This window comes from Entelurus aequoreus, linkage group LG14 (assembly GCF_033978785.1).
Source record: "Entelurus aequoreus isolate RoL-2023_Sb linkage group LG14, RoL_Eaeq_v1.1, whole genome shotgun sequence".
Taxonomy (NCBI): Eukaryota; Metazoa; Chordata; class Actinopteri; order Syngnathiformes; family Syngnathidae; genus Entelurus; species Entelurus aequoreus.
Window position 1 is genome coordinate 43,496,019 of NC_084744.1, and position 26,738 is coordinate 43,522,756.

General features: G+C 41.7%; 1 protein-coding gene across 1 annotated transcript; it reads right to left on the bottom strand.

The window, feature by feature from the left end:
• Window positions 1-1,772: 1,772 nt before the first annotated feature.
• Window positions 1,773-25,916, bottom strand: stk24a (serine/threonine kinase 24a (STE20 homolog, yeast)). The gene is made up of 12 exons (XM_062069945.1): window positions 25,652-25,916; window positions 25,427-25,582; window positions 16,073-16,303; window positions 14,977-15,033; window positions 14,779-14,887; window positions 12,170-12,327; window positions 11,603-11,788; window positions 11,364-11,509; window positions 11,175-11,298; window positions 7,688-7,756; window positions 7,474-7,610; window positions 1,773-2,510 (listed from the first exon to the last, which is right to left on the bottom strand). The coding sequence occupies exons 2-12, from the start codon at window positions 25,466-25,468 to the stop codon at window positions 2,477-2,479; spliced, it is 1,293 nt and encodes a 430-aa protein (XP_061925929.1). The 5' UTR covers window positions 25,469-25,582; window positions 25,652-25,916; the 3' UTR covers window positions 1,773-2,476.
• Between the last annotated feature and the right edge of the window lie 822 nt (window positions 25,917-26,738).

Below are 26,738 nucleotides of genomic sequence, written 5' to 3' on the forward strand. Positions count from 1 at the left end.
GTGTGTGGCGACAAGAAATTAATTGATAGCATTTTAAAGCTGATTCTATTTTTTCCATCATTGAGGCGCGCTCAACTCTTGATGGCGTCCTCGTGACGATGCTACAACGCATAGTCACCAGGCGTCATAACTGCCGGACACATTCTGACTTGTCCCGTCTTCAAAAAGCTTTCCCGTGTCCTCGTGCTAGGGGAGGAGAGGAGAAGAGAAGAGAGGAGAGGAGAGGAGAGGAGCCATCCAACGCCTGCAAATAACGTGCATCTCATGCTACTCTTCTTGTCTGTATGGCTACTTAGTTTGAAGTCAAAAAGGCATTTCTTTCTAGTCCAAGTGCAATTTAGAGCTGCAGGTACGCTCCTCAGAGGAAGACAGTCTGGTGAGGATGCTTTTAACTGTTCACGGAATGGATGGATGGAGAAAAGCCAGCGTGTTGCAAATAGCAAACGTCACGCAGCAAAGGCAGGGAAACACCTGACAGGCAGCAGTAGAGAAAGGAGGCGGCGTATGAAAGAAGCGGACTAGAAGTACTACTGGTAGTACTACTGGTAGTACTACTACTCATACTGCAGCGGTGTGCCGCACGTACGCAACAACAGCAAGTTCCCCAGGATGAACACAACCTTCATCTTCTGGTCTGCAGCACAAGTCAGCTCAGCTAAAAGATTTAAAAATAAAAAAGATTGAAAAAGGTTCGCACAACCAACAATAACAAGTCCACTTCTTTCATAAACATCCACAAGTACAGTAGATCAATTAAGTGAGTACACTCACGTTTGTTATTATTCAACTTTATCTTCCGGAGGGATATAGAAATTGAACTTTAATATAGAGTAGCCAGTGTACAGCTTGTGTAGATTTAGACATAATTTTATTTTGGACGCCCCACTTAAAGACCAAAACCTTTGCCGAAAAGTTGTCCCGGTTTTTGGATGGGGATCATTGCTCCTAACTGGTGTGTTTAAGTTAAGTTAAAGTACCAATGATTGTCACACACACCAATTATTCTCTGCATGTGACCCATCACCCTTGATCACCCCCTGGGAGGTGAGGGGAGCAGTGAGCAGCAGCGGTGGCCACGCCCGGGAATCATTTTTGGTGATTTAACCCCCAATTCCAACTCTTGAAGCTGAGTGCCAAGCAGGGAGGTAACGGCTCCCATTTTTATAGTCTTTGGTATGACTCGGCCGGGGTTTGAACTCACGACCTACCCATCTCAGGGCGGACACTCTAACCACTAGACCACTGAGCAGGTTAGAGTTATTCAGTCGCTGTGATTTTTTTTCTCCTATTGACAGCAAAATTGAAGACAGTGGGGCCAAAGAAAGTTGTGAGTGACAAAGACGGTGAGAAGCACTATTGAAATGAAGAAAGAAAGAAAAACAGGGTCCTCCCTACAGTCGGGCGTTAATTCCATCGTGCACTTGAATGATCTGAAGTAGAGCCTGTGAAGGTGGGCACAAACACCCCTCGGTGACGTGTGAAGGTGACGGCCAAGTATGTCCGCTTGCCCAGACTACTACTACTACTACTTGCCCTACCTACTCAGTGGCCTAGTGGTTAGAGTGTCCGCCCTGAGATGGGTAGGTTGTGAGTTCAAACCCCAGCCGAGTCATACCAAAGACTATAAAAATGGGAGCCATTACCTCCCTGCTTGGCACTCAGCATCAAGGGTTGGAATTGGGGGTTAAATCACCAAAAATGATTCCTGGTGCGGCACCGCTGCTGCTCACTGCTCCTCACCTCACCTCCCAGGGGGTGATCAAGGGGATGGGTTAAATGCAAAGGACACATTTCACCACACCTAGTGTGTGTGTGTGTGTGACAATCATTGGTACTTGAACTTAACAGAAGGTGGCCAACGTCCACCAGTGATGTCTTCATGGGCGCCAGTGACATATTTCCACTGTACCGCCACACAAGCTGTACACAGACTACTCTACGTTCCGTCCAAGTTGAACGTCCACAGTATTGTCTCTGAAGAAGACATAGTCAAATAGTAAAGCTACTGTTACATTCTCCAAACAGGATTCCAGCAAGGTAATTTGAGAAATCAAAGAGCAATCATATACAAAAGAAGAAGGCCATCTCATGTGCGGCCTTTCTAGTCCTCAAACAATATCTACAGTCTGCATTTGGCCATTTGTACAAGCACTATTATTATCATCTGTAGAAATGTGCTTATTTACACCTTTGTACAATCATCCTGTAGAGCTCATCTTTATCTCCCACAACACCTTCAAAGCAGGATACCTGAGTTTGAAAACAACATCTCACAGCACTCATTTCGCACACACACACACACACACACACACTCACACAAACTGTCCTAAACAGGGCTGAGAGAAAGATGGCTGAAGTCGAGCAGAAACACTGGACTGGCGCCCTCTAGTGGTGTGCTGGTGCACTAGCAGGCTAATGAGTGATGGAGACTAGATCCTATTATGGAAGTCTGAAGCTGAGCTGCATGTGCTTCTTCTCACTGAGTGGCAGCCGCCTGAGGCACTGAGAACCTGACATGGATCACAAATAGAGATGAAGATCAACAACAATATATTCTAGCATACTCGTTTGTATCACTCTAATTAGATTTAACATAACTATATTTTTTTTATAACATTTTATGACTACAAAATAGGGTTGCGGGATATAGGCACTATACGATATAAATGATATAAAAATGAACAATCCTGAAGTGGACTTGCTGGTTGTCTAAAGCGGTCTTATCCGCATCAAACGTACAGTCGTGGTCAAAAGTTGACATACACTTGTAAAGAACATAATGTCATGGCTGTCTTGAGTTTCCAATCATTTCTACAACTCTTATTTTTTTGTGATAGAGTGATTGGAGCTCATACTTGTTGGTCACAAAAAACATTCATGAAGTTTGGTTCTTTTATGAATTTATTATGGGTCTACTGAAAATGTGAGCAAATCTGCTGGGTCAAAAGTATACATACAGCAATGTTAATATTTGCTTACATAACCCTTGGCAAGTTTCACTGCAATAAGGCGCTTTTGGTAGCCATCCACAAGCTTCTGGTTGACATTTTGACCACTCCTCTTGACAAAATTGGTGGAGTTCAGCTAAATGTGTTGGTTTTTTGACATGGACTTGTTTCTTCAACATTGTCCACACGTTTAAGTCAGGACTTTGGGAAGGCCATTCTAAAACCTTCATTCTAGCCTGATTTAGCCATTCCTTTACCACGTTTGACGTGTGTTTAAGGGCCTTGTCCTGTTGGAACACCCAACTGCGCCCAAGACCCAACCTCTGGGCTGATGATTTTAGGTTGTCCTGAAGAATTTGGAGGTAATCCTCCTTTTTCATTGTCCCATTTACTCTCGGTAAAGCACCAGTTCCATTGGCAGCAAAACAGGCCCAGAGCATAATACTACCACCACCATGCTTGACGGTAGGAATGGTGTTCCTGGGATTAAAGGCCTCACCTTTTCTCCTCCAAACATATTGCTGGGTATTGTGGCCAAACAGCTCAATTTTTGTTTCATCTGACCACAGAACTTTCCTCCAGAAGGTCTTATCTTTGTCCATGTGATGTCAGATGAAACAAAAATGTTGCTATTTGGCCACAAAACCCAGCAATATGTTTGGAGGAGAAAAGGTGAGGCCTTTAATCCCAGGAACACCATTCCTACCGTCAAGCATGGTGGTGGTAGTATTATGCTCTGGGCCTGTTTTGCTGCCAATGTAACTGGTGCTTTACAGAGAGTAAATGGGACTATGAAAAAGGAGGATTACCTCCAAATTCTTCAGGACAAGCTAAAATCATCAGCCCGGAGGTTGGATCTTGGGCACAGTTGGGTGTTCCAACAGGACAATGACCCCAAACATGTCAAAAGTGGCAAAGGAATGGCTAAATCAGGCTAGAATTAAAGTTTTTCGAATGACCTTCCCAAAGTCCAGACTACAACGTGTGGACAATGCTGAAGAAACAAGTCCATGTCAGAAAACCAACACATTTAGCTGAACTGCACCAATTTTGTCAAGAGAAGTGGTCAAAAATTCAAGCAGAAGCTTGTGGATGGCTACCAAAAGCACCTTATTGCAGTGAAACTTGCCAAGGGACATGTAAGCAAATATTAACATTGCTGTATGTATACTTTTGACCCAGCAGATTTGCTCACATTTTCAGTAGACCCATAATAAATTCATAAAGGAACCAAACTTCATGAATGTTTTTTGTGACCAACAAGTATGTGTTTCAATCACTCTATCACGACAAAATAAGAGTTGTAGAAATTATTGGAAACTCAAGACAGCCATGACATTATGTTCTTTACAAGTGTATGTAAACTTTTGACCACGACTGTATCGTTGACGACACATAATAGTAATTATATTACTGGTTACTAGAAAAACTAACGACGTCAGTAACACCGTTTTAATAAATATTTGGTCAGTAACAAAAGTTCCTCTCAATACTTTGTTACACAGCCTTTGTTGGCAATGACACAGGTCAAACATTTTCTGTAAGTCTTCACATTGTTGCTGCTATTTTGGCCCAAGAGCAGTGATGTTTTGGGGCTGTCGCTGGGCAACACAAACTTTCACTCCCTCCAAAGATTTTCTGTGGGGTTGAAATCTGCAGACTGGCTCGGCCACTCCAGGACCTTGAAATGCTTCTTACAAAGCCACTCCTTGGTTGCCCGGGCGGTGTGTTTGGGATCATTGTCATGCTAAAACACCCAACCACATTTCATCTTCAATGCCCTTGCTGATGGAAGGAGGTTTTCACTCAAAATTTCACCATACATGGCCCCATTCATTCTTTCCTTTACGTGGATCAGTCGTCCTGGTCCCTTTGCCGCCCCAAAACATGACGTTTCCACCCCCATGCTTCAAAGTAGGTATGATGTTCTTTGGATGCAACTCAACATTCCTTCTCCTCCAAACACCACAAGTTGAGTTTTTACCAAAAAGTTCGATTTTGGTTTCATCTGACCATACGGAATTCTGCCAATACGTTTCTATATCATCCAAATGCTCTCCAGCAAACTTAAGACGGGCCTGGACATGTACTGGCTTAAGCAGGGTCTGGCACTGCAGGATTTGAGTTCCTGTCGGCGTAGTGTGTTACTGATTGTTACTTTGGTCCCAGCTCTCTGCAGGTCATTCACCAGGTGCCCCCGTGTGATTCTGGGATTTTTGCTCACCGTTCTTGTGATCATTTTGACCCTACGTGGTGAGATCTTGCATGGAGCCCCAGTTCGAAGGAGATTATCAGTGGTCTTGTATGTCTTCCATCTTCTAATAATTGCTCTCGCAGTGGATTTCTTCACATCAAGCTGCTTATCTATTCCAGATTCAGTCTTCCCAGCCTGGTGCAGGTTTACAATTTACTTTAAGGTGTCCTTTGACAGCTCTTTGGTCTTGGCCATAGTGGAGTTTGGAGTGTGACTGTTTGAGGTTGTGGACAGGTGTCTTTTACACTGATAACGAGGCCAAACAGGTACCATTAATACAGGTAACGAGTGGAGGACAGAGGAGCCTCTTAAAGAAGAAGTTACAGGTCCGTGAAAGCCAGAAATCTTGCTTGTTTGTAGGTGACCAAATACTTGATGTGGAGGAGCAGCGGTTTTACTTTGAGCTCCCCCCGGATAGCAGAGCTTCTCACCCTATCTCTAAGGGAGAGCCCCGCCACCCGGCGGAGGAAACTCATTTCGGCCGCTTGTACCCGTGATCTTGTCCTTTCGGTCATAACCCAAAGCTCATGACCATAGGTGAGGATGGGAACGTAGATCGACCGGTAAATTGAGAGCTTTGCCTTCCGGCTCAGCTCCTCCTTCACCACAACGGATCGATACAGCGTCCGCATTACTGAAGACGCCGCACCGATCCGCCTGTCGATCTCACGATCCACTCTTCCCCCACTCGTGAACAAGACTCCGAGGTACTTGAACTCCTCCACATGGGGCAGGGTCTCCTCCGCAACCCGGAGATGGCACTCCACCTTTTCCGGGCGAGAACCATGGATTCGGACTTGGAGGTGCTGATTCTCATCCCAGTCGCTTCACACTCAGTTGCGAACCGATCCAGCGAGAGCTGAAGATCCTGGCCAGATGAAGCCATCAGGACCACATCATCTGCAAAAAGCAGAGACCTAATCCTGCAGCCACCAAACCAGATCCCCTCAACGCCTTGACTGCGCCTAGAAATTCTGTCCATAAAAGTTATGAACAGAATCGGTGACAAAGGGCAGCCTTGGCGGAGTCCAACCCTCACTGGAAACGTGTCCGACTTACTGCCGGCAATGCGGACCAAACTCTGGCACTGATCATACAGGGAGCGGACCGCCACAATCAGACAGTCCGATACCCCATACTCTCTGAGCACTCCCCACAGGACTTCCCGAGGGACACGGTCGAATGCCTTCTCCAAGTCCACAAAACACATGTAGACTGGTTGGGCAAACTCCCATGCACCCTCAAGGACCCTGCCGAGAGTATAGAGCTGGTCCACAGTTCCACGACCAGGACGAAAACCGCACTGTTCTTCCTGAATCCAAGGTTCGACTATCCGGCGTAGCCTCCTCTCCAGCACACCTGAATAGACCTTACCGGGAAGGCTGAGGAGTGTGATCCCACGATAGTTAGAACACACCCTCCGGTTCCCCTTCTTAAAGAGAGGAACCACCACCCCAGGCTGCCAATCCAGAGGTACCGCCCCCGATGTCCACGCGATGCTGCAGAGTCTTGTCAACCAAGACAGCCCCACAGCATCCAGAGCCTTAAGGAACTCCGGGCGGATCTCATCCACCCCCGGGGCTTTGCCACAGAGGAGCTTTTTAACTACCTCAGCCCCAGAAATAGGAGAGCCCACCACAGATTCCCCAGGCACTGCTTCCTCATAGGAAGACGTGTTGGTGGGATTGAGGAGGTCTTCGAAGTATTCCCTCCACCGATCCACAACATCCGCAGTCGAGGTCAGCAGAACACCATCCTCACCGTACATGGTGTTGATAGTGCACTGCTTCCCCTTCCTGAGGCGGCGGATAGTGGTCCAGAATCGCTTCGACGCCGTCCGGAAGTCATTTTCCATGGCTTCCCCGAACTCCTCCCATGTCCGAGTTTTTGCCTCTGCGACCGCCGAAGCCGCACACCGCTTGGCCTGTCGGTACCTGTCCGCTGCCTCAGGAGTCCTATGAGCCAAAAGAACCCGATAGGACTCCTTCTTCAGCTTGACGGCATCCCTCACCGCCGGTGTCCACCAACGGGTTCTAGGATTACCGCCACGACAGGCACCAACTACCTTGCGGCCACAGCTCCAATCATATATATATATATATATATATATATATATATATATATATATATATATATATATATATATATATGATAAAGATTTTAGGCTGTATTGCCCATCTCTACTACACAAACACTCCAACAAGTATATTAAAATAAACAACCAGTATGCCTGACCCATAACCGAGTGCTCAACAGAACTTGGTGCATTACCTCTGAAGTCTCTGCACCAGTTCAGCCACCAGAGAGTCACACACACCAGGATGTATGTCTTCAGCCAGGAAAACGGCCTCCCGTAGCGCCTCTGTAGCCTCCGGCTTGCCATTGCTGGTTTCACCCTTGTCCTTCAGCTGCAACAGTTGTTACACATATAAGTTTCACTTTGAACATACACTCTTTCACATTTAAAACAATTTTTTTTATTTACCTCAGAAAACAAAGGAGAGAAGATTGATGATAAGCTTTGTGACAAAGGCCTCTTTGGACTCTCCTGCACCTACAAAAATAATAATATGGTTTTGAAAAATAAAAAATAACTGCTCTTTATGTGCCATTTTGACCAAAGTATCAAGGCATGCATCTTAGTCGGTTAATTAACCAATTAAGTGTTGGACTACACTCCAAGAGCCTCCTGATCGTAATTCTTCTACCTTTTGGATAATGCACAAAGTAAGTAATGTCCATTAAGGAACTCTGGTTGAGTTTAGAAACTTAACCTTTAGCCTCAAGCCCATTAAACACCTTCGGGATGAACTACAGATAAGAGATAAGAGCTGTCTCTTGGCTATTTTCTCTGCTTTCAGATGCAAGCAAAAGTTTGAGTTACAAGCATCCCTGCCATTAGTTGGCATAGCAAATGTCACAGTAAGATCAGACCAAAACATTTGGTTTTACTTGCTAGCATTCGCTTATAGCGAGAGATCGACATTACTTTTGTTTTTGAACCATGGGAAGGAAGAGAGTCTGGACAGTGCTGGAAAGAAGAAGCAGATGATTTTTGTTGAATGAAAAAAATAAATCAATAACATGACAGAGCGTGTCGCCAACTTGGTGAAGCAATTCAAGCATATCACTGCTAGTCTGTCCCATACTGAGGCAGAATGAGTCAAATGTTGGTTTTCTGTCGATGTTTGCTACTTATCGATGTCTGCTACCCAACACTACTCAGAATGTGCACAAACGCAAATATTTCAAATATATACCTCGAACAAAATACTAATCTAAAGCAGCTACCTTGTATGCCTCGTGTACAATTAAGTAGTGATTTTAAAATATGTTTCTTTCATTCTATCTTCTGACCACCCATCTTGTAGACAATTAGAGACACTTACATTTTCTTTTTATTATCGTTTTACGCTACTGGTAGCTTTTTACGAGGAAGCAGCGAAATTAGACAGAACACCGGTCAAGATTCCATCCATCCATCCATTTTCTTTTGCTTATCCAAGGTGGGGTCGCAGGGGTAGTAGCCTAAGCAGGGAAGCCCAGTCTTCCCTCTCCCCAGCCACTTGGTCCAGCTCCTCCCGGGTGATCTTGAGGCGTTCCCAGGCCAGCCGGGAGACAGTCTTCCCAACGTGTCCTGGGGTCTTCCCCGTGGCCTCTTACCAGTCGAACACCCTAAACACATCCCAAGGGAGTCGTCTGGGTGGCATCCTGACCACATGCCTGAACCACCTCATCTAGCTCCTCTCCATGTGGAGGAGCAGTGGCTTTACTTTGAGCTCCTCCTCCTGGATGACAGAGCTTCTCACCCTATCTCTAAGGGAGAGCCCCGCCACCCGACGGAGAAAACTCATTTCGGTCTCTTGTACCCGTGATCTTGTCCTTTCGGTCATAACCCAAAGCTCATGACCATAAGTGAGGATGGGAACGTAGATTGACCGGTAAATTGAGAGCTTTGCCTTCCAGCTCAGCTCCTTCTTCACTACAACGGATCGTTATAATGTCCGCATTACTGAAGACACTGCACCGATCCACCGGTCGATCTCACGATCCACTCTTCCCTCACTCGTGAACAAGACTCCGAGGTACTTGAACTCCACCACTTGGGTCAAGATCTTTTCCCTAACCCAGAGATGGCACTCCACCCTTTTCCGGGTGAGAACCATGGACTCGGATTTGGAGGTGCTGATTCTCATTCCAGTCGCTTCACACTCGGCTGCGAACCAATCCAGTGAGAGCTGAAGATCTTGGCCAGATGAAGCCATCAGGACCACATCATCTGCAAAAAGCAGAGACCTATCCAGCAGCCACCAAACCGGATACCCTCAACACCCTGACTGCGCCTAGAAATTCATTCCATGAAAGTTATGATCAGAATCGGTGACAAAGGGCAGCTCTGGCGGAGTCCAACCCTCACTGAAAAACAAGTCCGACTTACAGCCGGTAATGCGGACCAAGCTCTGACACTGATCATACAGGGAGCGGACCGCCATAATCAGACAGTCCGGTACCCCATACTCTCTGAGCAGCCTCCACAGGACTTCCCAAAGGACACGGTCAAATGCCTTCTCCAAGTCCACAAACTGGTTTGGCAAACTCCCATACCCTACCGAGAGTATAGAGCTGGTCCACAGTTCCACGACCAGGACAGAAACCACACTGCTTCTCCTGAATCCGAGGTTCGATTATCTGGCGTAGCCTCCTCTCCAGTAGACCTGAATGGATCTAACCGGGAAGGCTGAGGAGTGTGATCCCACGATAGTTGGAACACACAATCCAGAGGTACCGCCATCGATGTCCACGCAATGTTGCAGAGTCTTGTCAACCAAGACAACTCCACAACATCCAGAGCCTTAAGGAACTCTGGGTGGATCTCATCCACCCACGGGGCCTGGCCACAGAGGAGCTTTTTAACTACCTCGGCAACCTCAGCCCCAGAAATAGGAGAGCCCACCACAGATTCCCCAGGCACTGTTTCCTCATAGGACGATGTGTTGGTGGGATTGAAGAGGTCTTCCAAGTATTCCGTCCACCAATCCACAACATCCGCAGTCGAGGTCAGCAGCACACCATCCTCACCGTACACGGTGTTGACAGCGCACTGCTTTCCCTTTCTGAGGCGGCGGATGGTGTTCCAGAATCGCTTTGAAGCAGTTCGGAAGTCTTTTTCCATGGCTTACCCGAACTCCTAAAGAAAAAGAAAGGCCAGCAACACTCCTGTCCTAATAGTTTTAATACAAACTGTGCAGGCACTACCAAACACAGACCGGTTTCGAAAATGTCTTCATCAGTGTCTCCTCCCATGTCCAAGTTTTTGCCTCCGCGACCGCCGAAGCCGCGCACCGTTTGGCCTATCGGTACCTGTCTGCTGCCTCCCGAGTTCCATGAGTCAAAAGGACTGGTGTCCACCAGCGGGTTCTTGGATTACTGCCACGACCAGCACCAAACATTGCAGCCACAGCTTCAAAAGGCCGCCTCGACAACAGAGGTACGGAACATGGTCCACTCTGACTCAATATCCAGTGACTCCCTCGTGACATGTTCAAAGTTCTTACGGAGGTGGGAATTGAAGCTCTCTCTGACAGGAGACTCTGCTAGACGTTCCGGTCAAGATTGTTAAAATTATAACCAAATGGTGGACATTTAAATAGCTGCTGACTGTGTGTTTGAGGGAGAAGCGGCTGGAAAGAAATGTCGTAGAAGTTCACTTTCTAAGGCATATGGTGTACATTATTATTACATTACTTCATAAAGCAACTGTAGTTGTTAGTATTATATTCTAAAATATTGTTTTTATATTTATATTTTTTGTTTTCTTTTTAAAAGGCATGTTACACCAATTAAATGGAGATAATTTCATTTTAATAGGAGTGGTTGATTTTAAATATAAATTTTTTGAGTTAAGAGCTCCGTTGCAGAATTGGGGGTGACTAAATACTTTTGACCATATCGTGTACTTTCTCTGCTCTTACCGGATTAATTTCCAACTCAGCCGGCTGTATGGCTCCGTTCGGAACCTTTTTCCGGTCCTTCTCCCTGATGGTGTTGAAGATCCAGTCATCATCTTTGCCTCCAGACGCTTCGCCTTGTGTCTCCCTTCAAAAAAAACAAAACGTCAGTTTAGCTTGGAGGTGTCTCTTCACAGACGGCGACCAACTTACTCATCGGAATCCTCAGAGCTGGACTCTTCTCGCGACTGCTCTGCTTTCCACCTCTTGAACCTGTCGATCAATTCGGTCAGATAGGACGTCTTCTTGGCGTGACGTATAATCAGCTTGTGTTTTAACAGCTCTTTGGCAGTCGGTCTCTACAAGAAGAAAAAAAGAAGAAAAAAAATGAGCTGGCAATTTCAAACCACTGAAATTTAACAATCGCTTGGAAACAAATAATTTCAACTTACAAAGCTAGGCTCTTTATTCAAACAGGCTTCAACAAATTCTTTGAGTGGTTTACTATAGTTTCCTTCCAGCGTGGGTGGATTGTTCTTTGGGATGAGGAATAAGACCTTCATGGGATGGAGCTCTGAGTGGGGCGGCTCTCCTTTTGCCAGTTCTATTGCTGTTATTCCTAACGACCAGATGTCTGCCTGAAACGCAAAGCAATCCCCATAAAACTAAGAGGCGTTTAAAGGAACATCATCTTTTGTGCGTCTGTGCAAAATAATAAAGGATTGACATTTCGTTTGAGATGTGTGACATACAGTATGAAAGGACTCATACTGAAATGATTCAGTAAATATACCCTTTTGAATTGCACTTTACAAAATTACACAGTAAAAGTACATTAGTAGACTAGACAAGAGCCACTATACTATTACATCAAGTCTTATGCTGCAAAATGCTTTAGACGGACAGTTAAAAATGTAACTTCGGATATAGAGGAGAACAACCTTATAACTGATCAGTCACTTGACCTCTGTCACTTTACTGCACCTTTATTTCATGAAAACGTCATTCACAATTCTGACCTTTGAATCGTAAGCCGATTGCTTTATGACTTCAGGTGCCATCCAGAAAGGAGTACCAACAAACGTGTTCCTTTTTATCTGGGTGTCAGTCAACTGTCCCGCCACGCCAAAGTCCGCCAGTTTCACGTCGCCTTGTTCTGACAGCAACACATTGGCTGCTGTAAATGGGAAACAAGCCAACAAATTATTACTACAATTTAATTATGAGAGAAAAGCCCCTGTACTGATAGTAGTACGGAAATTATTTAACAATGCCAACCTCCGCCAACTTAAAATAACAGCCTAACTGATTCCGGTGGTGCACTGGCTTGCAATAAAGAGTATTTCTGGTCATTAGCTCAGACTAAATGTAGTGTTCTAGAACCTAGGTTACCAAAGCTTGGTACGTCAATTGTCATTGGGAGTAGGTGAATATGTCTGAACACTCAAGAGTAAGCAGTGCACTTGAACGCTTCATCTTATGAACACTGAACAGTGGTGCGTACAGGAAGAAAGGAGACTAGCCACGTAACGATATGAAGATTTCATAACACGGTTATCGTGACCAAAATTATCAAGATTATTATTATCGCGGTATTGTTAGATGTGCTCAAAAACTACTTATACACACACTCAAATCTTTTAACCAAGTTTGTTTTCATGACTAAAATAGACACACTGTTAGAAAACTACTATTTTGCATGTTTTGTATTTCTTATGCTTCACAGATAGTGTTTTAGTCTGAGTTACTGTTTTCAATTTTGGTTTGTACTGTAACACTTTAAGATTTCTATAAATGAAAAGTGCATAACAAAGAGCAGAGTTGGAGCTTAAATTATATGTTTTAATATCAGCTTAGGTTATTAACAAAATACGTATTGTTATGATCATGCTTTGATTGATAAAGATGTTTGATAAGGTAACCTGTGACATTTCTACATAAATAATTGCAATTGTTATCTTGGGCATTATATGTTGCCCAAGTTAATGATTTCATAGCGCTGCCTGAAAACTATCCTTCTCCTTTTTGTAATAAAGTGTCAAATTGCTGCCTGTTAATAACTAAGCGAAGGCTTCATATTCCCTATGTACTATAATTAAACATGCTGTAATTCAATCTTTCAAAAACACAATTTCAATCTCAAGCAACATGTTTGTCAGTGTTGGGGTGTCAAACGTTCTGCAACTTAAAGGGGAACCGCCCTTTTTTTTTGGAATTTTGCCTATCGTTCACAACTATTATGAAAGCCATGACAATGGAGCCTATAAAGCCCTTAAAAAACATCCAAACACCTCCATTAGAGTTTTATAAACATGATGTAAGTGTATATGTAATATTGTAAAGGGCACATTTATAATAACATTTATTAATTACGTATTTTGATCATTTTAAGCATACGCGGCGCATTCATTTAAAAAACGCATCACGTTTGCTTTTTTCCCCCTTTATCACTGATTATTTACAGACTGCAGACTTCATGAGAGCCAACAAACAGTAACAAAATAACTTCCTGTGCAACGCCTGCTGCGATTAGGATGCTGATTACTGGTATGTTCATATATTCCCATTTAAGTGAAAAATGTCTCATATTCCTCGCAAAGAAACGTGGTGGGGGGGTGGGGAAGGGAAACCTCTTTTCATGTCGTCCTCACCAGTTTTGTGTCTTAAACGGCTGTCAAAGTGTACCAACTTGTCGGAACACCTACTCAGACGTCTCATGTACAGGGAGATGCAAGATTTATCATCTAGAATAAACTTATAATGGAGCAAGGAAGCGAGAAAGCAGCAGACCTGTCGATGATGTACACATAGGGACACACCGTAGTGATCACGGCGCTGCTATAAATAGTTTGTCTGCATCAGCGCTTATAATAACAATATCACTAATACTTGGTTAATATTGAAATCACGAAATGTAAATGGAGTATTGTTGGCGCTTTTTGAATGGTTATTTTATGGGCGAAATAGAGGAGCTCCATTTGTAAGCGGACTTTTATTTACAAGTTAGAATGCATTAAAAAAAATCCATCCGTCGTCATGTCTTTCATAATGATTGTAAATGATAGGCAAAATTGCAAAAAGATGCCGTTTCCCTTTAACATAACCTAATTTATAGATTTATGTGTAGGGCATCTAAGTCAGAAAACAAAGTAATTAATGACCCAAACCTTTACACAGTCCTGTCAAATTTTCTTACAGACTGTGGAACTATTGGTGAATAAAACATGCCTGTATGTCAGACATTGAAGATAGTGGGGGGCTTTGTAATTTATATCCTAGTATTTTGTTACTCTGCTGTTTGTATTGCTTGTAATTGCTTTATTGTTTTGGTTGTTGTTTTTAGATCATTAATAAACTGAGAATAAATTCAGGGTAAGGTATTTTATTGTGTGCATAAAGACTGTTTTTTTGAGTGTGCAGGAGTATGGGGTACATGGCTTTAGGTCAAATAAAGGGATATGTGGCCACTGTTCTAGAAAATTGAAGGACCAGGCCAGAAACCTCTGGTGATGTTTGGTACTTTTGACTTTACTGCTGTCAGTTTGTGTTTACCACAAGTAGTACTAGTAGTCCCAAGAGCAGTAAAACAACCATGTTTAACTACTTTTTTCTAAAGCATCTCTCTCACCTTTGATATCTCTGTGAATTTTCTTTTCAGAGTGCAGATATTCGAGCCCCTTCAGGATTTCTCTCAAAATTGTGGCAATCTGGGTTTCATCGAGGGAGCCTGGTTCCAACTGGACAGACGGACAAACAAATTTGTGTGATTTCAAAAATTCTACCAGGCTTAAGATTAGGAAAAACTTGAATGACTTTGGTGACTTACCAAATCGAGGGCAGATCCTCCGCCAAGATATTCCATAATAATCCATAACTTTGTTCCCTGAAAAATAAATAAAACACCCTGAACAATTGTCACCCAATGTGTTTATTTCTAGCACTGTCTGAGCTTTTCTTATTTCAGGTTAAACATCTACAAAAAAAAACTAAACTGAGGATGTTATGCAACAGATCACTTTCAATAATGAAAGCTGCACCATTTTAATTTCAGTGGAATAGAAGGACAAAGTCCAACAGATGTGTCCCTCCCCTACAATGACAAAGCAGGATTTACCAATAAACATTACTTGGAAATGGAATAATTCTTTGGACACCTCGACTCTCTATCCAGAACCTTAGGATAGCCATGGTTGGTTTAAAAGATGTCAACATAAAAGTGATTACAGCCAACCTGTTGCTTCTTCTTGGCATGTCTTACAGCAGTGACTTTAGGAGTATTCATATGTACAGTATACTGTAACACCAATCAATGGTGGACAGATCCAACACTGCTGGACATAACCTCTACAGATTAATCTAATGAATATCCAAATTAACAGTACTCAGTGTTTTCCACTAGCAGCATAGTGCATCCATAGACACAACAAAAACCCTGCCTACATTCTGCACACACAAAAAGGCCACAATTCTCTCCTTCAGGCATAATTGAGATAATGGACTGCCATTACTCTCCATGCTCCCCTTAAGTACAGCACTAAATGCTATTAGAGGTAAGCACAATCACACAGCGAGAGAATGTACTACAACAAGAGAAAATATTTACAACTGATCCTTTGTAGTCCCTGCTGCTATGCCAAACCAAAATACCAAAGATTTTTCATCCACAAGTGCCTTGCAATGCTCTAAGAACACATGAAAGTGTTCAATAGATTTAAAGAGAGTCATTCATATAATGAAGTTCCCAGACCGCAATTAGTACAATTGAGACAGTCATTTCCTTTTTATCTTCAAAAAGGTACATGTGTTCGTGTCAGACTACTTAAACCACTGAAAGCCATTAATGCTAAGCCACACGAAATGCAATATTCATGACACATTATATTGGGCAAAGATTGTTACAGGATGTTCGTTCTCCAGCTCACCTTGAGATAGGATCCAAAGTACTTGGTGATAAAAGGACTGTCACACTGGCTGAGAACTGTGATTTCCTGTTGGATGTCCTCGATCTCATCTTCTGCTTCTTCCAGGTCAATAATTTTAATGGCCACGACCTTCTGTGTACGATTGTCGATGCCTTTAAACACCTCACCAAAAGAGCCTTTGCCTATTCTCTCCAGCTTGGTAAAGAGCTCCTCTGGATCAGCTTTGAGGTTCTGGTGGACAAGAATAATGTTTGTTAGTTGCGTCATACAAAAACTAGAAATTTGACCCAGTCATATACATTCATAGCCTCCTTTAGCTTGGCCTTGGGATCCACAGACAGACGGAAGTGAGAACCTTCTCATGTAAAATTCTGTGGCTGTTTAAATAATTTAAGCTAGTGTAACACAAACACAATTTAGGTATCCTGACCTTCCCACCATTAAGCCGTAACAGAAATTGAGGGCGGTCAGTGTGTAGGACCTATTGACTGAATTAATGGCTTATTTCCCAATGGAGCGAGCAGCAGTGGAGAATAGTGGTCCTAAAGTGGGCCACTCCCATTTCCTTTCATGCAACGTGATAATTGGACTAAACATTATGCAGTTTTGGCAGGTCCAAACTTGTTGTATACTTAGAGCACAAACAATATTTTGCTTTTAGTGTGTAAATAAAATATTAGGGTTGTTTCGATACCATTATTTTTGTACTGGTACAGGTAACAAAATACATTTCGATACTTTTCAAAACAAAGGGGACCGCAAAAAAAATTCATGATTGGCTTTATTTTAACAGAAAATCTTATGATGCATTAAACATATGTTTCTTATTGTGATCAAATAATGTTGGCATTAAATAACATGGTGAACATACTAGACATCTTCTCCTTTAGTAGTAACTAAACAAATGGGTCACAAAGGATCCTAATTTGGCTGCTGACATATGCAGTAACATATTGTGTCATTTCCCATTGTATTATTTTGTCAAAATTATGAGGGAAAGGTGGTAGAAAACAGATGAATAAATGGTTCATCAATCTACAGTACTTTTTCTTTTACTGTTATTAACACCTGGTTACTTTCCATTTTAACATGTTCTATATACACTTCTGTTAGCATTTAATAAGCACTTATTCTTTTGTTGTTTGGATACTTTACATATGTTTTGGGTGATACTAAAAGTTAAGGTTGAATATAGGTTTGAAATTACTATTAATGGTGGTCCCTTGTTGCCTGGGCACCGCACCTGCTGATTTGGGTTGGGTTTTCTGGGTGGCTGGGACCGTACTTTGGGTCCCGCACATACTGGCAGAGAAATATATTGTACATGCAAAGAAACCCCCAGGTACATATGAACGCATATACATACATATAAACACACACACACATTCATACATACATACATACAGACACACAGTACAAACATTCACAAGCACATTTACTGCACATACATACATGCATTCTGTACATATACATGCACATACAATATACATACATACACACACTCATGCATATAGTCACGTTTCATCAAACATATACTAAGGTTGTCCCATCCCCAGGAGAAACTGGGTAGAAACAGGGCACAGTGCTAAAACTTAACCTATTTTTACCAATCTAAAAGGTTAATATAGATTGCTCCTCTTTCTTCCCCATTTTTTATGTGCTTTCTTTTGTAATTCAAGTAGTCATTACATTTATGTATTGTTGCATTTGAAGCAATGTAATGTTGAGAGATAAAGGTAATTATTATTATTAATTATCAATAGTGTTATTTATATTGGTATTGTTATTGCTCTATTTGCAGTGCTATAATGCTCATTGTCATTTCTATCTACTTCATTAACTGTTTTATTTGCTATAATTTATACGGTATCATATTTTTTCATAATGTATGCGCGGATATGGTGAAGTGAAGCATGTTTAGCTTAAAAAGAGCAAGACCCGTGTGCCTGTCAGGACGCCAGACTATTGCTAACGTTGGATTTTGGAGCTACATGTCCAATGTGTTAGCACCTGCCCTATGTTGGGAATATATATATTTAATGCTTGACCCAAGACAATAATTTCTTGTAATAATGAGGCAATGGGTGGTCGGGAATATGGCTGAGCCGCTGCTCTCAGAAAAATAGTGGAGTCTATTTAATTTGCGATGAAACTGTGCAACAAAAACATTAGGCGCCACAGAATAAAGCGCTGCAGGAAAACAACAACCCAAAAACTATCATTATCATAACATTGGTGTGTTCAGTCACCCAGGTGAAAACAAGGTTGAGCTTGTCCTGTGCAAAAACAACAAGTGTACTGTGAGCACGATGGGAATGTACTTGCCATAGCCACAGTCAGCAGGTTTGCTGCCACTGACTAAAGCCGACTGAACCTCCCTCTAAAAGCATTGTGTTTGATGCTCCCCATCTGCACCACAGTAGTCTCATCCATGCACCACACCCAAATGTGCTACTGACATCCAACCAGAGCTCAAACTTCCCCTGCTGGCGATGTGCTGCCATACGGATTTACTAAGCAGTTATAATTCAGAAGAGGATGACGTCAACAGAACCTAGTCCGATAAACTAATTTTGAAGCGAAGCATTTTTTGTCATATTTGGGCCCTTAAGTAAATACTATCTCAAAATTGTATTTCCCCCCCCAAAAACATTCATACAAAAATGTTATCGGAACATTCATGTTATACCGTCATCAAGTATAACATTACACAAGATGTTTGTGCAATATGGATGATATATGATATAAATGATATGAATTTGTTGGCAATAGAGATGTTAATACTATCGTTGTATCGTGATAATGCATGTTGATGACACATTCCAGCCGTGTGCTGCAAATTTGACAGCAACAAGCATCCTCAAGTTGGCAATGTGGCGTCCTCGCAAGCAGCTAATGTCCCTCTACAGTGCAAAGCTGCTACGAAGTCACCAATCCTTGCCTCATTAAATAAACTGTTTCTTACAGGTATAATCCCTGGAGGATGCGGAATAGCTAAACATGCTACACTACACACCTTAGCAAGGTACAATAAGTTATGCTAACTGCTAAGTTAAAGCTCTTGAATGTAAACAGGGGTGGTCGGATTGATACAAATATTGACAGTGACAATACCAAGTATAGTATCAGTATATGGTCGATACTACATTGATTACAGATATTTTTTAACTTCAAAAAACTTTTTTTGTTTGTTTTTGTTATTGTTTACAAACTAATTTCAGTCTGTGGATAGAGGTGGACCGATAAGGGCAAAACCAAAGGATTTAAATCAGAGCCAATAGTAGTTTGTGCTGAGGTTTAGTTATTTTGTATTGACTTTAATTTGCTTAAAATATTGTATGTTATAAAAGGGACTAAAGAAATAGTTAAAATATTTATTTCATTTAGGTTATTACACCGCTGCCTGTGTTTTGTCTGATCATTGTAATCCAAGATGTAATCATTCAGTGATCAGAAACAGCATTGATATGATCAATACTGCCCCTGTAACTACTTGGATTTTGATAACTACATTTGTAGTATTCTTAAAACTAATGCAAAGTACTGACATAACAGAATACTAAGTGCTTATCAGGTTTGAACAGAAATGTAGTTAGAGCCCCGTTACAACAAAACAACCAGCTATTAACAGTAAATTAGCAAGTATATTAATAATAGTTTTGAGGAAATAATACAACCAGAAATTACACAATATGTTACCGCATACATCAGCCGCCAAAATGCAGCCTTTGTAACCAGTTTCGCAATGATTTCATTATCATATATACCAAATAATATAATGTGATATATCGTTATCGCAGAATGTCTCACGAAATAGATTTTAGGCCATATCGCCATTCCCTAGTTCACACAGTGCCTGAATCATGTTTTTAAAATCTATTTCGATGTTTGCTTGCCTGCCTTATTTTAAAATGTATTTTAAATGTCAAACACGTCAAAGCGGCGACGTTACGCACACATGGCCGTATTTGCACGAGTTATTTAGGTATGTTGGAGTAAAATATTCTTCCTGTCGGATAACGTGCACGAAAATATTGGCACTGCAATAATTCCTCATCTAACAACAAGAAGTAAGATAGGATGCTTGGTTTAATTACAGTAATTATCATTTAGAAGTCACAATGTCAACGTTATTGTTTGAAATGTCATTAGGCTAATTAATAACAGGTTACAGAGGAGTGTTTAGGATTAATTGCATCTTGACAAGTGAAAGTAATTTCAACATTCTACCCGCTTGCTTCGTTTGAATACTTTTACGTTTAATATTTAAGTAAATTTTATAGAAAAAAACTATTTTGAGACTCATGCACAGTAAATATCAGAAACTTTAAGACTTTTACTCAAGTAGTACCGTATTTTCCGCACCATAAGCCGCCCCGTGTTGTAAGCCGCACCTTCAATGAATGGCATATTTCAAAACTTTGTTTACCTATTAGCCGCCCCGTGTTATTAGCCGCACCTACGCTACGCTAAAGGGAATGTCAAAAAAACAGTCAGATAGGTCAGTCAAACTTTAATAATATATCACAAACCAGCGTTCTAACAACTCTGTTCACTCCCAAAATGTAATGTGCAAATGTGCAATCACAAAAATAGTAACACTCAAAATAGTGCAGAGCAATAGCAACATCAATAACTCAATGTTGCTCATACGTTAGTGTCACACAACACACAAAATAAACATTTAAAGCTCACTTTCTGAAGTTATTACTCATCCACAAATCCCTCGAATTCTTCTTCTTCGGTGTGCTTCACTTGTTTTTTGACACCATCTATGATGTGGACGCGCATGCAGTCATAGATCAACAGGGACGGAGCTGCGTGAAAAAAGTCACCCGATCTCTTCGCTCATTTTTTCTTCATCCATCTATCCCTTCGAGTTAGCTTTTATGATGACGCCGGCTGGAAAGTTCTCTTTTGGCAAGGTCTTCCTTTTGAATATCACCTTTGGTGGAAGTTTCTGGCCGTTAGCATGGCAAGCTAGAACCACAGTAGGACGACTTCTCATTCCCTGTGGTGCGAATATTCACCGTACGTGTTCCCGTTGTATCCACAGTGCGGTTCACATGGATATCAAAAGTCAGTGGAACCTTGTACGCGTGTCTCTTAGTAGGAGACATTTTGTGGTCTTTACAGAAACACACAAATTAAATGAAACGTAATATCCGCGCGCTTCTTCTTCTACGGGGGCGGGTGCTCACCTTGGCGGTTGCTTACAGTAGAAGAAGAAGCGCTTCCTCTTCCATTAGAAATGGTCACAGCTGATGAGGTGTTTAAAAAATTGAGCGCGCTCCACCCTAACAAGGCCACCGGCCTTGATAATATTCCCTCCAGATTCCTCAGGGACTATGCCTCCATCATTGCCCCGATCATCACGCACATAATAAACCTATCAATTACACAAGGCCAAGTACCAAAAGATTTTAAGATAGCAAGAGTAACTCTCCTCTTTAAAAAAGGAAGCAAATTGGAACCTGGCAACGACCGACCTGTTTCTATTCTCAGCTCCATTTCGAAAGTAATAGAGAAAATAGTTTATGAACAGGTCGATAGTTACCTTGCCACTAATAAACTCATGTACAAATTCCAATCCGGCTTCAGAACTAACCACTCCACTGACACATGTCTTCTCTATCTATTGGGACGGCGTGGCGAAGTTGGTAGAGTGGCCGTGCCAGCAATCGGAGGGTTGCTGGTTACTGGGGTTCAATCCCCACCTTCTACCATCCTAGTCATGTCCGTTGTGTCCTTGGGCAAGACACTTCACCCTTGCTCCTGATGGGTGCTGGTAGCGCCTTGCATGGCAGCTCCCTCCATCAGTGTGTGGATGTGTGTGTGAATGGGTGAATGTGGAAATACTGTCAAAGCGCTTTGAGTACCTTGAAGGTAGAAAAGCGCTATACAAGTATAACCCATTTATCATTTATCTGACCGACCACATCAAACATGAGGTGGACGCGGGCAAATACTGCGGCATGGTCATGCTGGACCTTCAGGAGGCCTTTGACACCGTTAACCACGCTATACTGTTGGATAAGCTCAGAGCAATCGAATTTAACAAAACCTCATGGAGCTGGATGCAATCTTACTTGGAGGGGAGGGAGCAGGTGGTAGAGGTGAACGGCACCGTGTCCCCCCCCCCTCTCGGTGAGCTGTGGAGTCCCCCAAGGCAGTATATTGGGACCTTTACTGTTCCTAATATACATAAATTACATGTCATCGGCATGCGACTGTGAATTGTTTTTGTTTGCGGATGACTCTGCCCTGCTAGTATCCGGCAAGGACAAGTCACAGGTGGAGAAAATCCTCAGTGCTGAGCTGTGTAGAACTTGCACCTGGCTCGCTGACAACAAGCTATCCATACACTTGGGTAAAACAGAATCCATCCTGTTTGGGTCCCACATCAACCTTAAGAAAGTCAATCACTTCACCATAAAAGTGGGTGACATTGTTATCACCAGGAAAGATGAGGTCACCTACCTAGGTTCCATTCTAGAGGCTAACCTTTCCTGTGATAAAATGGCAACCAAGGTAATCAGAAAGGTTAACCAACGAACAAGATTTCTCTACAGAATCTCCTCTCTGGTCAACAAAAGCACCTTGAGGATTCTGGCGGGAACTCTCGTTCAACCCTTTTTCGATTACGCATGCACCTCCTGGTACCCTAGCACCTCCAAAACCCTCAAATCTAAACTCCAAACATCTCAGAACAAGCTAGTCAGGTTACTTCTAGATCTCCACTAGATCTCTTCTAGATCTGTAAATAATGTAAATAATTCAATGTGATTATCTTGTGTGATGACTGTATTATGATGATAGTATATATCTGTATCATGAATCAATTTAAGTGGACCCCGACTTAAACAAGTTGAAAAACTTATTCGGGTGTTACCATTTAGTGGTCAATTGTACGGAATATGTACTTCACTCTGCAACCTACTAATAAAAGTCTCAATCAATCAATCAATCAATGGGGGCGGTTGCTTACCGTAGAAGAAGAAGCGCTTCCTCTTTTACGGGGAAAAAAGATGGCGGCTGTTTACCGTAGTTGCGAGACCTAAACTTTATGAAAATAAATATTAATATTAATCCATATATAAGGCGCACCGGGTTATTAGCCGCACCGTCAGCTTTTGAGAAAAAATTTGGTTTTTAGGTGCGGCTTATGGTGCGGAAAATACGGTATTCTAAACGTTTATTTGAACTTCTACTGAAGTCCTTTTTTGGTCAGATTCTTGCACAAGCATTAGTTTCAGGTACTTTACATAAGACTGGTCATATCCCCTGTTTGGTGTGGTGCTGGACTGCATTACCAAACGAACTGTACTAGCAGATCAAACGGACTGGTCTGTTTCAACAGGAACAAATGAGCAGTTTGGTTCTCCGTGTGGCGTACAATCAAAAACATGTCAATGTAACATTTCATGTATCTGAATCAATATCATGCATTATTAGTTAAAACATGAGATAAAATGATTAGTGTTGGCGTTAACGCACTTTTTGTGTCTTTTTACGCATTGAAATCTGAAAGGACCCGAAATTCCGGAAGTCCACGCATCCCCAGGACATGGTTTGTTTTATTACCGATTATTGCTTTCCGCCGGTGTTTTGTTTACCGTATTTCCTGGACTAAAAGCTCAATACTTTTGAAGCCTTGAAAAGCGTGAAAATGGTCTTAAATTGAAGATGTCAAGACAAGCTGTTACTTTATATCAGACCTGGTCAAATTAAGGCCCGTGGGCCGCATGTGGCCCGTTAAGCTTTTCAATCTGTCCCGCCGGACATTCCCAAATATTTTTTTAAAAATATTGTCAATATTCAGTGTTTTATCGTTCATAGTTAATATTGTAAATCCCACATTCTTTATTTACATGTATATTATGGGTGTCTCATTCAGTAACAAAAATTTAAAATTCCATTCCGTTTTTAAGGTGGTCTCTAATAACGTTTTTAGCTTTCAATCAGACATTATTGTGAGGTTTTCTATTAGTGTTCCTAAATACAGATATACCGGCCCGCAGACACATTTTTTTCTCTAAATGTGGCCCCCCGAGGAAAAATAATAGCCCAGGCCTGATATAGAATGTGAGATATAACAGGATAACGCATACATTTATCATTTGTTTTCAAAACGGTTGGGGACCCCAAAACTTTTACTGTTGGACCCTATTTTTATGACTTGGTGGGGTCCTTCGGACCCCATTTTGAAAATTTGAAGGAAAGACACAAACAGTAAAACCATCCATTAACGTGGATGCATATGCAAAAGTGCAATATATTTATCTGTACAGTAATCTATTTACCGTATAATTCGTAGTATAAGTCGCACCGGAGTATAAATCGCACCTGCCGAAAATGCATAATAAAGAAGGAAAAAAACATAAGTCGCACTGGAGTATAAGTCGCATTTTTTGGGGACATTTATTTGATAAAACCCAACACCAAGAATAGACACTTGAAAGGCAATTTAAAATAAATAAAGAATAGTGAACAACAGGCTGAATAAGTGTACGTTATATGACGCATAAATAACCAACTGAGAACGTGCCTGGTAAGTTAACGTAACATATTATGGTAAGAGTCATTCAGATAACTATAACATATAGAACATGCTACACGTTTACCAAACAACCTGTCACTCCTAATCGCTAAATCCGATGAAATCTTATACGTCTGGTCTCTTACGTGAATGAGCTAAATAATATTATTTGATATTTTATGGTAATGTGTTAATAATTTCACACATAAGTCGCTCCTGAGTATAAGTCGCACCCCCGGCCAAACTATGGAAAAAAAACTGCGACTTATAGTCCGAAAAATACGGTATTTATATCTGCACCTTATCGCTCTTTTATCCTGCACTACCATGAGCGAATGCAACAAGATGTTGTTCTTATCTGTACTGTAAAGTTCAAATTTGAATGACAATAAAAGGAAGTCTAAATTTAAGTCTAACTTAATCCCGTGTGTCCTATGGTCCGGAAAATACGATATATGTACCGGGTCAAATTATTGATTATTTATGATCGGTCAACTTCAAAGTAATGCACTTTCCGGTGCAGTTTCTTCAATTTTGATTCGCCGAAACATTTGTTTTCTTTTGTGTGATTTTTTAAAATAAATTAAGTAACGTTTAAGACAACCTTTTTTACCAAAAAACACAATATAGAATGTGAGATATTTCAGGATAATGCATACATTTATCATTTGTTTTCAAAACGGTTGGGGACCCCAACATTTTTACTGTTGGACCCTATTTTTATGACTTGGTGGGGTCCCCTGGACCCCATTTTGAAGATTTGAAGGAAAGACACAAGCAGTAAAAAAGCAGTTCCTTGGTAGAAAAGAGTTTACCTGAATGCCTGTAAGCCCACTTTGTAACGGGGAGTGAGCCATGGCGTCAACTCGGCTAAGAAGACGTCTTTCTACCTCCTTTACAGCGCTGCTCTCAGGCGGTGAGGTCGCCTGTTCGGAATGACCTGAGCCGCAGTGCAGTCCCGACCAGGCTGGCTACAAGGTTCACAGCAGAAGGACGGTGAAAAAGCAAATAGAAGTGTAATTGTGTCGGTGAGTACTTGCCTTCCGCAGTCAGCTCCCTCCCGCTAGCCAGGCTACTTCAACTGCTACTTGGCAAACACTTCCACTTGTCCAGATATTCTAGATCCACTCACCTCTGTGAGCTTCCCCCCCAAAAAATGCTCGAGTTCCTCCCGACGCCAAAACACGGTCCTGGCACAAATTAGTCGCCGAAAAAGTTAATAAATACACTGTTTTATAGTTCAATCGTTTTGTTGCCCTCATCACTTTTCTATCTCACCCAGCGCCATCTTTGTTAATGTCATGTTCATTTGTGGACAGCCAATCAGAGCGAAGAATAGTGCGGTGTGCTGATGACGTCACCCCTTGCTCAACCGCGTCACAGACGAAGATAGACGCTAAATCAAATATCAAATATCTAACATATCTTAGCCAAGTTCGTTTTTTTCATTAAACTGTCTCAACACTTTCTCAACATATTGTAGCTTTAAATGTCTGTACAAATTCACAAAGCAATATATTTACACTATGACCTTTATATTATACTGTGTATGCTTGTGTCTATGAAATTGACTACTTAGTAGGGGTGTGGGAAAAAACTTGATTCGAATTCGAATCGCGATTCTCACGTTGTGCGATTCAGAATCGATTCTCATTTATAAAAAATATATTTTTTAAATTTATTTATTTAAAAAAAAATTGTTTTAAAATTGTTTTTAATTAATCAATCCAACAAAACAGTACACAGTAATACCATAACAATGCAATCCAATTCCAAAACCAAACCCGACCCAGCAACACTCAGAACTGCAATAAACAGAGCAATTGAGAGGAGACACAAACACGACACAGAACAAACCAAAAGTAGTGAAACAAAAATGAATATTATCAACAACTGCATCAATATTAGTTACAATTTCAACGTAGCAGTGATTAAAAATCCCTCATTGACATTATCACTAGACATTTATAAAAAAAAAAAAAGAACAATTGTGTCACAGTGGCTTACACTTGCATCGCATCTCATAAGCTTGACAACACACTGTGTCCAATATTTTCACAGAGATAAAATAAGTCACATTTTTGGTTCATTTAATAGTTAAAACAAATGTACATTATTGCAATCAGT